This window comes from Octodon degus, unplaced genomic scaffold (assembly GCF_000260255.1).
Source record: "Octodon degus isolate 3935 unplaced genomic scaffold, OctDeg1.0 scaffold00281, whole genome shotgun sequence".
Lineage (NCBI taxonomy): Eukaryota > Metazoa > Chordata > Mammalia > Rodentia > Octodontidae > Octodon > Octodon degus.
In genome coordinates this window covers 756,334-770,203 of record NW_004524857.1, presented here as the reverse complement: position 1 = coordinate 770,203, position 13,870 = coordinate 756,334, and the positions used below count along the sequence as shown (strand labels likewise).

Genomic DNA, 13,870 nt, shown 5'->3' with positions numbered 1-13,870 from the left:
ACATAAATTCTTAGAGGAAAAGTAATTTTAGTAAATAGAGAGTTTAATAGTGATTCTATTTTAATTTTCCTAATTATTTGGCACTAATTACTATGACTATATTCAGAATATATATATATAATGTAAATCCTAAGTACGACTATTTAATAAATTGCCTTTTGAAGTATTTATCACTAGGTTTAGTTTTAGCCATTCTGAAATTATCAACCCTTTGCTTAGAGAAGAAATATGTTAAATCAGTGATCCTAGGGTATCTAGCATAAAAGTCCAACTGGAATAACAGATATTCTAGGAATCAGTGAATTCTGCTTATTTATTTTTAGCAGGTAATTTAGGTGATTGTCCTGACCAGGAATAAATTGAAGTACAGAAAACTTAGGTGGTGGGTTTTCTTCTTTGGTCTGACTTGGCTCGTTTTTGTTTATGTTCTTAGGCTCAGCTATGTGAATCATGCAGAGGACCTGGCCTCCAAGCTCCTACAGTGTTCCCCAAAGAACAGACTGTCTGCACAGGCTGCCTTGAGCCACGAGTACTTCAGTGACCTGCCCCCGCGGCTATGGGAGCTGACTGATAGTGAGTATGACACCTCTGCAGTGTGCAACCAAAGCACTTTGTCACTGAGTACAGGATGCATAAGGTGCTGTGTGCATGTGTGTACGTGTGTGTGCATGCACATGTGTGTGGAGAGACCGTGCGCCCTGGGCGAGAGGAGGCAGGGCAACCATGTGTATATATTTAGTGAAATCCTGCCATTCTGCCATTCAATCTCTAGCTTCGCAGACACAGGGAGAAAATGGATTCCTCTTTTGCTATCTCTACGCTGCAGTCTGCAGCTGCGTGTCTTTGTATTTGATTATGTATGTGTCCAAAAACTGATCTGAGCAGTCATAAAGGAAAAGGAAAATATGATTTACATATTTAGCACTGTACGCATGCAGCACTATTTTAACTGGCTTCAGTACACAGAGAAGAAATGATTTATTCCTGTTTGATTCTCGGAGCCCATCTTGGTTATAACAATAACCTTAGAAAGGCCTGCTTCGCAGTGAGCTGAAGAACAGAGTTGGCCATTGGCTAACGCGCTGAATCGACATGTAAGAGCTGCAGACATGTAATTCATTTTAACTACATGGGCTCTTGGTATTTTTGCAGACAGCTTTTCTCTGTATCTTTTAAAACAAAGCACATTCCTGGGTGTATTTTTGTTTTGTTTTTACAAAGTATTCATATTTACACAGGCTTTTTCAATTACATTTAAAATATTTGGGGGAAGATTTATAGCTGGGAGGATCTAAGCTTTCATCCCAAGTGTGAAACAGAATTCTTGGGGAATTTTGCAAAATACTATAGCAATAGAAATATTTTTATTCAATGGTGAAACATTCTTCCCAAATACTATTAGAGATATTTTGTCTCGTACTCTTTTCTGGTTGTCTTAAAAGTAACATAGTTCATATATACATAAATGTTTAACCCTTGTACATAATTCAGAGTAAACACAAAGTTATTTCCTTTATCTCTAAGAGTTTAGAATTTTTCTATCCCATTGTAGTTCTAGATTTTTGTTAACAGCAATAACCCTTTGTCTTAGAACTAAATCTCAATTAGCAACTCTTGAGTATTCCTACCTGCAATCTTCTTAATACCTCACACTTATTTTTAACTACCTTTTTTACCCTGAAGTGACTATATTTATATTAACCTACTGCTCTGTAGTTTAGCAAATCCTTATTAACATTTCACATATCCCTAGTTCATATTTATTCTCTCTATATGTAGTCATACTTCCATTCTGAATGTCCACTCAGTGTTTGAAGGTCCATTTCAAAAATTGAGGATCTTAAAAAATGACACCCAACTGTTGAAATTTTAAGGCAAAATTTCTATGAATTGGTCACCTGTGTTTCTAGCCGGAAAAAAACCCCAGTGCAAACAGGTTCATTAGTTGATGTACTGTCACGTTCAAGCCTGTGATTTGTTTTCCCTGTGCAGCATCGCTTATAACTTGCTATCGCTCCTCCTTCCTGACATCTCAATCCCATCAGACTTGATGATTGAGTTTAAGCCTGGATTTTGATGGTCTGTGGATTCTGAATTCTGTAGTAGTACTTTTCTGTTAATATGGACTTATTACCCACTTGCCACTTAGTTTATCAGCCCGTGGTTAAATCCAGTTTCTATCAGCGGGTAAATGCCTCCACATTATCACTCGGCAGCAGGCTACCAGCGGAGACAGCCTTGTCCCCGTCATTAACAAGCACAATGTATGCAGAACACCAGAGGGGAATTAAAACCACAAAAAATACCTCAGGGTGGTATTTTTAATATGAGACTTTAATTTGTAATTTCACAGATTAAGAATTTTGGCTGCATTAATCCCTTTATCAGCTCACAGCAGGCTATTTGCAGAAGCATAACCATAAGGCGATATTCATTGGCAGAAACACGTCTTTGCATAACGTTAAACATCAGGAGCAGTGAAACCTTTTGAAGGGGGGAGAATAAAGATGAAAAATCATTATATTTTTAAAGCAAGATTCTGCTAAATGCCTCCAGTAACCATTTGGAGTTACAGAAATGCTATTTCTGTGTCTGGAAGATAATCATTATGAAGCATAAATCCAGTCACAAGAAAGGACAATCCGAGTATTAAGTACTATAGTCATTTCCATTTACAACAACCAACGTGGCTGTATTTGTAAACATGTTTACAAAACAAAGAATTCCCAGATTCTGGAGACTTTGGGAACTCATTCCTTTGAGTAAAATGACTGGTTTTGGTGCCTCTGTTGTCTGGGCTAATATTTTCCACATTATATTTAGAAATCTTTAACATTCATAAATTTAAATTTCAAGTTAGTGTACAGTCCTATAAAAATTCACTGGCAAATGACAGCAGCAGCAGCAGAGAGCCCCAGCGTGCTTTGCTTTCAAGGACATGTGGAAGGAGGTCCTCCTGAAAGAAGTGGTGCGAGCCAATAAGTGGATTGTCTTTGCAACCCAGGTTTAGACTCACACATCCGGGAACCTGACTGCCTAGTCTACACAGATGATATGATTGAACACTGTAGAGTGGGTGGCTTAAACAGCCATAGTCATTCCTCATAGCTTGAGGGGTGGGAGGTCCCAGAGGAAGGCACCAGCAGATCTGGTTGCTGGTGAGGACTCTTGTGGCTGTCAGAGAGCCACATCGCTGTGTCCTCACAAGTGGAGAGGGCATTTCTCTCTTCCTTTCCTTAAAAAGCAACTCACCCCATCATGATAATTCCATTCTGTTACTTCATCCCATCCTTATTACCTCCCATTATCAACACATTAGAGTTTAGGGCATGAACACAAGACTTGGGCAGTGTCCTAATTGACTCTGTTGTACTCTCATTCCATAAGATCACTGAAAACATTTTTAAAGGCTGTCCTCGGAAGTCAAGTACAGTACTTACACATGCTAGAAGTGAACCTGGGTTAAAAGGATTTGAAGATGAGGAACAAAAATAAGTTCATAGAGGGTTCCTGCCTGGCTGGCTGCTCTGCTGTGCCATACCATGTGTGATGAGCCTCCGTGTTGCTGGAGCCTGGGAAACATAACTGCAGCCATTCCATAGGGTAGCATGCAAATGAGACTGTAGCTTAGGTGTGGTGGCGCACACCTGTAAACCCAGCACTCAGGAGACTGAGGCAGGAGGATTGGTGTAAGCTTGAGGCCAGCTTGGGCTGCATACTGAGTTCAAGGCCAGCCTGAGCTGCATGGTGAGAACTTATCTTAGAGAGAGAGAAACAGAGAGAGAGAGAGAGAATATGAGTGGGAAAGAGAAAGGTGATATTCTTGTGCTATATTTTCATTTGCTTTGGAAGAATATGTAACAACGTATCTTTCTTGTTTTCTTAAGCCTTGAAACTTCATCAGGTTACTATTTTAAATAAAAGTTTCTTCATCAATTTACCTGGTGTCTACTGTCCCCAGCAGCTACAAGAGGCCCAGACTGAACAGTACTTGCAGGGGACGTATACCCACAGGTCACTCTGCAGAGCTCAGGGTTGGGAGCCGCTCCAGTGACATAGCCATGGTGTGAAATGTTAACCACATCCCAAGGGGGACGCAGCATGCCTAAGGCCACACACACAGGGGTCAAGGAGCACAGGCAGAAAGAGAGAGGGGCCCATGAATCAGTACTTTTATGGAGTCCAGGGGTTCATCTAAACAGATTTCCCTGGGGGAGTTTTAACTGGGAGATTTAAGCAAGCAGACCGGAGTTCCTGGGGGTCACACTCTGACTGCAGAATGTCCACAGACCATGCAGCATGTGAAGGTCCATGGGGTCAGTCAAGCAAGCTGCCTCTTACGTCCCATAGACTAGTTGTCACCCAGCCGCAGCTGTAGAAGGCAGATATTTGTATGGACCAGACTGAGGAATTGGTTGTGGGGAGGAGGGGATAAAACTGGAAACCCTCAAGGGTGACAACCCTGCTTTTGATATGAGAAAATCCAGCTTATGTTCCAAATTGATATGGAAGCACATTAAAACTATAAGCATTTGTTACAGTTGCATAATAGCAAAATTTAGAAGTGTTGTTTTAGTGTGTCCTCAAAGAAGAACCTATAAAAACATCAAGCATAAAAACGCTGCAGTTCCCTGGAGATCTGAAGTTCAAGTTGTCAGATGCTGGTGCCGCCCGGTCCTCCCTGTCCCAAAGCCCCAATAGCCTTGCCCCACTTTTTCACCGGGATTTAATTGCAGAGAAGCAAGCGAAAGGCTGAGTTAGAAGAAATTCATTACTCTTCCTAAATACACCACAGAGTACCCTCCTGTGTATACTATCAAGTTACATAAATAATTGAAGCCGCACTACCCTTGTCAAAGTAAATGAACAAAATACACTTCTTAGCACAGAGTCCTTGATTTTATTACATTCATTTGCTAATTCACAAAACTCAAACCCAGTAAGTGCAGACTGTACAGAGTGAAGAGCAGAGCGCTGGGCTGGGAGTCAGACCACTTGGATTCCAGCTTTCCCTCGCTGTGAACTGGCAGACAACTTTGGCAAGCACCTGAGTCCCTCAGGGCTTTCGACTTCTAATTTAGAGAACAAGTCAGATGGACACAGTAAGCCCAAAAGATATTTCCAGATTCCATGTTGGTAGGTTTTTCTGCATAGCCCTATATATTGTCCTAAAACCACATGTCATTATGTAGCTTCATGTCATCTTTTTAAAAATACAATGACCACACCCACTTTGAATATGCCTGCTGCCACCAATTGAGTCCTAATTCCTTTCCAACCAGGCTTCGGTACCCACACCTCCTGAACTCCTGGTTTCAAAGCTTTGTTATTTCTATTTAAAAAAAAAAAAAAAAAAGTTTTTTTTTTTCCCCAATCTTCATCTGGATGTATTAGAATAATATTTAGTATATATATATTATTTTTAACGAAAATTTCAGCAAGAGATATATAGTTACATTCTCTTAATGAATAGAGTGATTTGTTCTAATGGTGTTTGTAAATAGGATATCATGTCCGCATCTTGTACAGCAATTAACCACTAGGAAGAATGAATGCAATGTGTTAATTATTGAAACTGTCCTACCAATTTGATTTGAAACTGTCTCATTGCTATTTGTTTATCATTAAAATTTTGGGGAAAAAAAAGAACAACAGAAAGTTAAAAAGAAAGAAGAATAAAAAGATTAAAAAGAAAAAAGAATAAAAGTAAGAATAAGAATAAAAAGAAAAATTAAGCATTACCTGCTCCTTTATATACCTCACAGATCTAGAAAAATAGACAAGCAAGCAAACATAAAAATTCCTAAAATTTATCTGGGACCAGAAGTGACTTAGAATAGCAAAAGCAATCCTGGTCAACAAAGGAAAGCCAGGAGGAGGCATCAAAACAACTGACTTGAAATTATACTACAAAGCTCCTGCAATAAAATCAGCATGGCACCAGCTTTCACTTTTGAAGCCCTGGGCGCTACACATTGGAGAACTGTTGTCCTGCAAGTTGTCCTGTGCATTGTAGGGTGCTTGGCAACATCCTTGGCCTCTACTTAGCGCTGGAGCATCATCTCTGAAACTTACTTCTGTAAGTTGAAGCACTAGAAAGGTACTGTACGTCTGGATGACCTAGTGAAAGTGAGCAGGCCCAAACCAACTGCTTCGGGAGAGTATTCATGGAGCAATCTAAGAAGGAGAACAAGCACCCTTCAATATGTACATCAAATGTGTTCAAATGGCAAAATGAGTGATATGTGTCTAGAGTGAGTTTGGATTTGAAGCCAGAATAATTGGACTCATTAAGGAAAGAATGGGAGTGGCCATGCACGCATAATTTTCCCTACTGAATGAAACCCAGATTCTTTGCTACTAGTGGGATCAAACCATGAGCTTGCGTTCCACAACTAGATGGTTGATTCAGCAAAGTGGGCTATGTCAACCCTCTCTCCTCCCATGACCCCAAAGGTTGACTTCCACCTAACGGTGCACTGAAAGCTGCTTTGTGCATCTTCTTTTCCTTCATGGTCCATGGGGCAATGAGCAGCAGTCAGCAGGCTGTGAAAATAAGAGCTGAGTCAACCAGATTTCCTCTGCATGGAACAAAAATTAGAAGAACAACCTGAATTTGACAACTGGAAACTGACAATAGTTGACTCAAGTTGATGGCAAAGTGAAAAGTGAAAAACCTGTAGTTTGACTGAGGATAGACTCTACACCTCTGGCTCTTAGAAGCCAAACTTTCCTGCCTCCTATCAATTAAATCTGTTTCTTGGATTTATAGCAATGTCTGTTGCTTGTGCTACCTTGTGTAGGTCTCTGTTGTTTCTATTTTAAAAACTAGAGTTTTATTAAATTCATGGAAAATCTAAAAAAAAAAAAATTTCAGCAAGATTTATTTATAAGATGGCAATAGTAAAGGACTAGAAGAAGTATGGTAAGACCACCAGGTAAGGTGCACAAGCTCCAGGCACGCAGCTGACAAGTTGTCACCGGCCTCAGGCCAGAAACCCTAAAGGATGGGAGGGGAAACGGAGAAGTTGAGGTTTCCCTCAAGAGTTGCAGTAGGCTGATGTGACCTTAAGGGGGCGCGCAGGTGCACATTTGCTCTCAATTCCACCCCTTCCTCCCTCCCAACATAGAGCGAGCTAGATAGGGACTCTGGAAAACAGACTGCCATGCCAAAGGTAATGGCGTAGATCACAAACAGCCTGCACCTTTTTGCTGTAGTTCTATTTGTTAGCTACTCACAAAGTATCTTGGGCTGGAGAGATGGCTCAGTGGTCTAAAGCACCTACTTGAATCAAGCTTGGCGAAGCACAGGGACCAAGGTTCGATCCCCAGCACCACATGCCAGCCAGCCCCGCCCCCTGGTGGGCTGAGCTGGCCACATACACACACAATAAATAAATGTAATAAATAAAAAATAAATAAATAAATAAATATTAAAAAAAAAAAAGTATCTTGCTTACTTTTTCTTATTATTGAGACGAAATACCCAAAGCCCAAAGTTCAAGGAGAAAAGGGTTATTTTGGCTCACAGTTTGTAGAGGTTCAGTCCACAGAGAAATAATGGTGCATGGCGAGCAGGAGGGGGCGGCAGCGCAGCAAGCAGCTGCCTAATATTTAGTATATTGCCCTTCACCTACTCCTAGTAACTAACACTTCTTGTGCTTGGTTTCCAGGGCAGGATTCTCTTGTGGTTTTGTTTTCTGTCCCTGAACTACTCCTTTTCAGATTCCTTTGCCTGCTGCTTATCTGTGGATCTCCCATTGTTGTATTTGTTCATTTGTTTGTTTTGTTTTATATATTTGGTACAGGGTCTTACTACTAAGCCCGGACTCATAATGATTCTCCTATTTTCAGCCTCACCGGCACTGGGATTACAGGCAAGCACCATCACATCCAGACTCAGTGGCTCAGTGCTCCTGGGAGCAGGGCCAGCGTAGCATGTGGTGCCAGAGATCAAACCCAGTCCCTACACTTGCCTTAGCAGGCAGGCACTTAGTCCACTGAGCTATCTCACCAGCCCAGGGACCTGTCATTGTTAAAAGGCTTAATCCTCAGATCTTTCTCTCTACAGATTTTTTGGCTGTCTAGATGACCTCACCCAATGTCAATATTTAAACATCACAGGAACAGTGGCAGCTTCCAGCATTCCATCTCCAGTCTGGTGTCTGCTGACTTCAGACTCCTGTCCAGTCTCCCTCTCAGCATTTCTGCCATCTAGGAGGCATCTCAAATTTAGTTTTTGTTTGTTTGTGTATTTTTTGGTTGTTTTTTTTGTTTGTTTGTTTTTTTCTTTGTGTGTGTGTGTGTGTGTGTGTGTGTGTGTGTGTGTATTTTAGGGAAGGGTCTACAGGATGTTCAGGGGCTCACTACTAGATCAGACTCATAGTGAGTCCCCTGTTTACAGCCTCCCAAGTACTAGGATTACAGGTGTGCACCATCACACCCAGTCTCAATCGCAGTCTCAGTGTGCCCCAGGGACAGGGCCGGCATGTCAGGCCCAGGTATCAAACCCCTGGCTCCTGTGCCTGCTTGCAGGCACTTTAATCCACTGCGCTATGTGGGCAGCTGTCAAACTTAGTGTTACCAAAACTAAATTGCTAATTCTTACCCCAGACTTGTTCCATCAGTAGTCCTGCCCCTTATGGACAAATGGCAGCGCCACTGCTCCAGCTGGCAGGAGTTGGCCTTACTTCTCCTCCTTTGTCACACTCCCTGTCCAGTCCTTTGTCATACTCCCTGTCCAGTCCTCACCACTCTGCTCACCCTCGGTCCCATGTCACATCCACCTGTCTTCACCTGTATGTTTACAGCCATCGCCTACCTGGCTTTCCTTCCTCTCTTCTTGCTTCCCTGGAGTCAGTTTTTACTGTTTCCTCGCTTGTATTTCCCTCTAGATGAGTACGAAGCTTACCCTCTTACCTCCCCATGGTCTCTGAGAAATGTTCTTTATCATGCATTCTTTCGCTGACCTCCTTCTACCCCAAACCTTCTGGTTTCTCCACCCTGCAGTGTTTGTCTTTGTAACATTTATCACTACTGTATTAGTATCTCTGTGATTGTTTACTGGCAGTCTTTTCCAGCCAGAATCTACAAGCTCAGGAATTTCCTGATTTGTTTACTGCATGATTCTACAGTTCCTAGAACAGTGTGACTCAGTTACTACATCCAGGCCTTCCATTTCCTTGTCCTCTATTCTGCCCTAAGTCCTTTCTAATGACTGAATGAAAATTGGCACAAAGAAAGGACAAAATAGCTTCCAATGGAGGCTAATCATTCTAGATCAGATTATCTCAGCTTTGGTGCCAAGGGAAAGGCAGACTATCCCAGAGTGTGTGTGTGTGTGTGTGTGTGCACATGAGCACACATGTCAGCCTGCCTGCCTGCCTGCCTGCCTGCCTGCCTGCCTGTCTATGACCACTTGGCTCTTGATATTTTAAACACTAGCATATACCACAGTGTTCAATGTGCTGGACATCCAGAATTCCTTCTTAATTTCCAGCTCTAAAAAGAAAATACGATACTACATTTATCAATGTGTTTTTTCATTCTGTTCTCAGTGTCTTCTATTTTTACCGTCCCAAATGTGAGATTGCAACCGGAAGCTGGAGAGAGCATGCGGGCCTTTGGGAAAAACAATAGTTATGGCAAAAGTCTATCAAACAGCAAGCACTGACAAGCACAGTATTCTCAAGAGAGAACAGGTAAGGTGACATCCTTTATCTGGAAAGCACTATATAATGCATATTGAATACTTCTTATATGCACTATTTCAGACTTATTCCCTCCTCTCCTAAAACTATTTCTGTGCCTCTTGGGTTTATTATGGCATTGGTGCACCATTTACTGAGGCAGAGGGCAGTGGTTATGTCTACATTTCCAGGTACCTACCAGCTTCTAACAGAAGTTATATTTTATGTGGCACTTTAGTTATATAGCCATAAGCAAACCACTTGAGTCACAGACAGGTCATCTTAACAACTCCCATACTCTTCCTTGAGATTAGAAAAATGTCCTCGTAGGCTGTTTCTGCCACAGACTCGCTTTGTTTGGCCCATCCAATTTTTTAAAAAAATTATTTGCTCTTAATTTAAAAATTGAGAGATTTTTTTTTTATAATTTTATTGAGAAACAAATAGCAATGAGAGAATTTCAAATCAAATTGGTAGGACAGTTTCAATTATTAACACATTGCATACATTCTTCCTAGTGGTTAATTGCTGTACAAGATGCGGACATCATATTTTATTTATAAACACCAGTAGAACAAATCCCTCTATTCATTAAGAGAATGTAACTATATATCTATCCTAGCCACTTTGAATACACAGATACAAAATGAAAATTGAGAGCTTTTAAACAAAGAATCTAGATATCTAGTTTAAAATAAAAATCAAAGGCTGGCAAAATAGCTTAGCGGACTAAGCGCCTGCTTGGGCAAGCACAGGGACCAGGCTGGATCCCCAGTGTCACATGTCTCACTGGCCCCGCCCTGAGCACGCTGAGCAATTGACCGAGTCTAGGTGTGGGGGCGCGCGCCTGCAGTCCCAGCACTGGGGAGGCTGAAAACAGGAGGATCACTGTGAGTCCAAGCTGTGTAGTAAGACCCTATACCAAATACATAAATTTCAAAAGCAAAAAAATCAGCAGCCCTAGCAATGCTACACTGTAATTCTTCCTGGGAGGTTTTCTGTATGATCGCAAGGACAGTGACCTCCCTGTCTAGCTTAGCTCTGTTGACATGTGGACCACATCACCATGTTTGAGTCCTGTCTGGCCCACATCACAAATCTTATTATGGTTAAGCTTATCTTTGTCACTGCTTGATTCTTTGACCACTCCTGTTCAGCAGACAGGAAGCAGAACCTAAATATGACCGTGTCTAGGCATGTCAGCCTGTCCTGACCCTCACATGCGCTGTGTGGTAAAAAGCGTGAGGTGGCGGTTTCTGAGAAGTCAGTGTTTCTTCCCACACAGGGAAGACCTGCTGGACTGTGTCCTGTGGAGGAGTGCACACGTGTACCTTGTTCCTGAGAATGCTGAGTAGTCAGGAGTACAGCCAGAGACACGTCCAGGGTTGCAGGAGCTTTTCTGCCTTCTAATTTGAAGTATGTTGAGAGGTTAAGTTGACAGCGTAGCAAAAGCACCAAGTTAAACCTCCCATTTCCTGGTGGATCGCTTGTGGTCGAACTATTTCAGGAATTAACTTGGGATAGTGTCAATGTGGAGGCCTAGTTTCGCTTATCTGAGATATGACAGTGATTTCTGAATGATTTGGAGGCAAAGATTATCAGGTAACTATAGTATGTAGATGCATCAGAAGATATTACTATTAAACTTACCAGTCCAGGGGTAAGAGTAGAATTCTTCTTCAGATTATTTCTCCTTATTGGACACAAAGTTACCTAGAAAGAAACACAACTTTCTTACAGAGCAGCTGGGCCCCCACTCTGAATTGCAGCTGGTCAAGTGTTGGGGCTCAGTTTTTGACCAGTTACCTCCTGGTTCTAAGAGTGGTTTTGATTCATGGAGGTTGTGGCATATGCTTTTTAGAAGTAGTTAACCTGCATTACCATAATCAAGGCCCCTGGCTTTGTAACTCCCTTACCCAGTTCAGTAGCACAAAGCAAAAAAAGTAGACTTTATTTGCACAGCTAACCAGCTAACTCACACACCACACACACATAACACATGCACACACACACACATCACACACACACACACACACACACACACACACACACACACACACACTTGCCTGAATTTCAATCACAGGCTGTGTCCTTTCTTCTTGGCTCTTTCTGATCTCTGGACCCAAGCCTGGCCAGTCGAAGCTGCTAAGTCCTTGTTTTAATTCAGCTTCTTCTTGTAAAAATAAAATCAAGCTGACTGGATAGTACATTGTTCAGAAAGTCTCAGAAACTGCTAATTGAAAAGATGTTTTTAAAAGATTCTCAGATCTGCAGTCATCAGTATTGGAAAGCCTGTACAATTTCAAATTGGGTGGAGTTTTTTGACAGTATGTTTTTCAAACTCGATCAGAGGTTATATTGGCCCAGTGGAAGCTTCTCTAGAATTACTTGAAAACAATACAAATATTTTTTCCATCAATTTTGTGTTTTTCAAGTCAAGTTTTAAAGCTTTAATATTATTATTGTTCCAAATCCAAATTCCTTAGCTTGATTCTACATGATACTGAGGAAACATCTCAATTTTTCTCCTCTCAGAAAAGCTGCAGGAGAGCTGGATTCTCACAGCTTTCCATCAGCTTGCAGAAAAAGAAATCGTTTTAATGTCTGTCTTTGCCAGGTTTATTTTTTAAATTTTAATCAAATGGAACCATCTTAGAGGTCAAGTAATGCAGTCTCTTTATGAACATCATATATCATCTGGAGTAATTATAGTTTAGAGCAAAAAGCCTGCCCAAATAAGGTATCTTTAACCAAAAGTATGTAATTCTCTGGCCTTTGATTGTTTTCTTGTTGTTGCTGAATTTATCAGCTGTTTATAGAGAAAACGGTGACATCTTACATTTTTCCAGACCTTGGGAAGGACAGCAAAGAAGGGAGACTGGGGGCTCAGAGATTGGCATTGTAATCAGCTTTCTCTGGGGAAGGATGGGGAGGGAAGAGTAGGAGGCCTGATCCATAGCCCAGGCATTGAGAGGATGGGGGGGCAAGCAAAGGGGTGCTTCAGGTCCTCGCTCTCTCCTGTGTCTCAGTGCCACACTGTTTCTTTGCTTGCCTACTAAGGTCACTTCAATTATTTAGTTAATAATGCTGGATTTGCATAAATTGGCCATAGTGCAAAAGCTAATGAGGTACATTTTGCTCTGCAGAGAGAGCAATTTTAGTTTTAGAATCTTGTAATGAAATTACATGAAAAGAAAGCCACAAGTGCCTAAGTTAAAAATGAGATAGGTGCCACTGTTGATCAAAATACTATGGCTTTCCACGTGTTATTGTCCTCTAAAGATACCAGGAGACTCAAAAGCTCATAGGTTGTTCCTACTTTATTTTACTGTCACTGAGAAACAACACCCTTTTGAAGCCTGAGAAAGCCTTAAATGTGTATAAAAATTCTCTCCAACATTGAGCCCAGAAGCTGCACGGAGTATAACACCCATTAGTGTTGCTTATATGTACACCTGGACATGCTCCACCACCCTGTGCTGAGCTTAGTTTCCAGTCATTTTAAACTGATACAGGAGATGTGTGGTCTCCCTCTACTTCTCCTTTGCGAATGCAAAGGATAAGAGTGTCCATGCTCTTTCAGACATCTGTTTTATCACTCTTCTGAAATAGTATGTGCTTTTTATGGAATATCTCTTTTTAATAAATTAATTGGTCTTCAGACCCCATTAAACTCATATTATTTTTATGAATATCTGTCTAAGGCATGAAAGAATCTTGTTTGCTTCAAGAGCAAGAATTTAACTGTATTCCGTTGATGCTTTTCTTACATTTTACACGTTACCTCCATTGGTTCCCATTGTTTAAGACTGTACAAAATGGTCAGACTCTTCCTCCTTGACTCAGTCATTAAGCAGTAATTTCCTAAGAGTAGTCTGTCAGGTAAAGGAAGTAGAATGCATTAATTTCTGGAGGAATTTTAAATAAGATAAAACTTGTTTTAGAAATCAGATTCTAGACAGAACCCAGTGCCTGGAGCTTCCCATGTCTGCCATCACCCTCTGGACACGTGGGGGAGCAGCGCTCTGACACTCCGGGCACCAGACCCCTGCCTGGTCCCTCAGATGCAGTTCCTGGTGCCCATGAATCTGCATCTTAAAGCTCTCCATGGGATGCGGAGGCAGGCAGCCTTTGAACCACAGATAATGAAATCCTCAGTAGGTACACAGCAATTATATATT

At 41.4% G+C, this 13,870-nt stretch overlaps 1 protein-coding gene across 1 annotated transcript in view; it reads left to right on the top strand.

Moving 5' to 3' along the window:
* Cdk14 (cyclin dependent kinase 14) overlaps nt 1-9,728 on the top strand; it is a 546,799-nt gene extending 537,071 nt beyond the window's left edge. The window contains exons 13-14 of the mRNA XM_023707130.1: nt 434-573; nt 9,558-9,728. Coding sequence (XP_023562898.1) covers nt 434-573; nt 9,558-9,673 — 256 coding nt within the window. The 3' untranslated portion in view covers nt 9,674-9,728. The remainder of the gene's footprint in view (nt 1-433; nt 574-9,557) is intronic.
* Nucleotides 9,729-13,870: the final 4,142 nt, after the last annotated feature.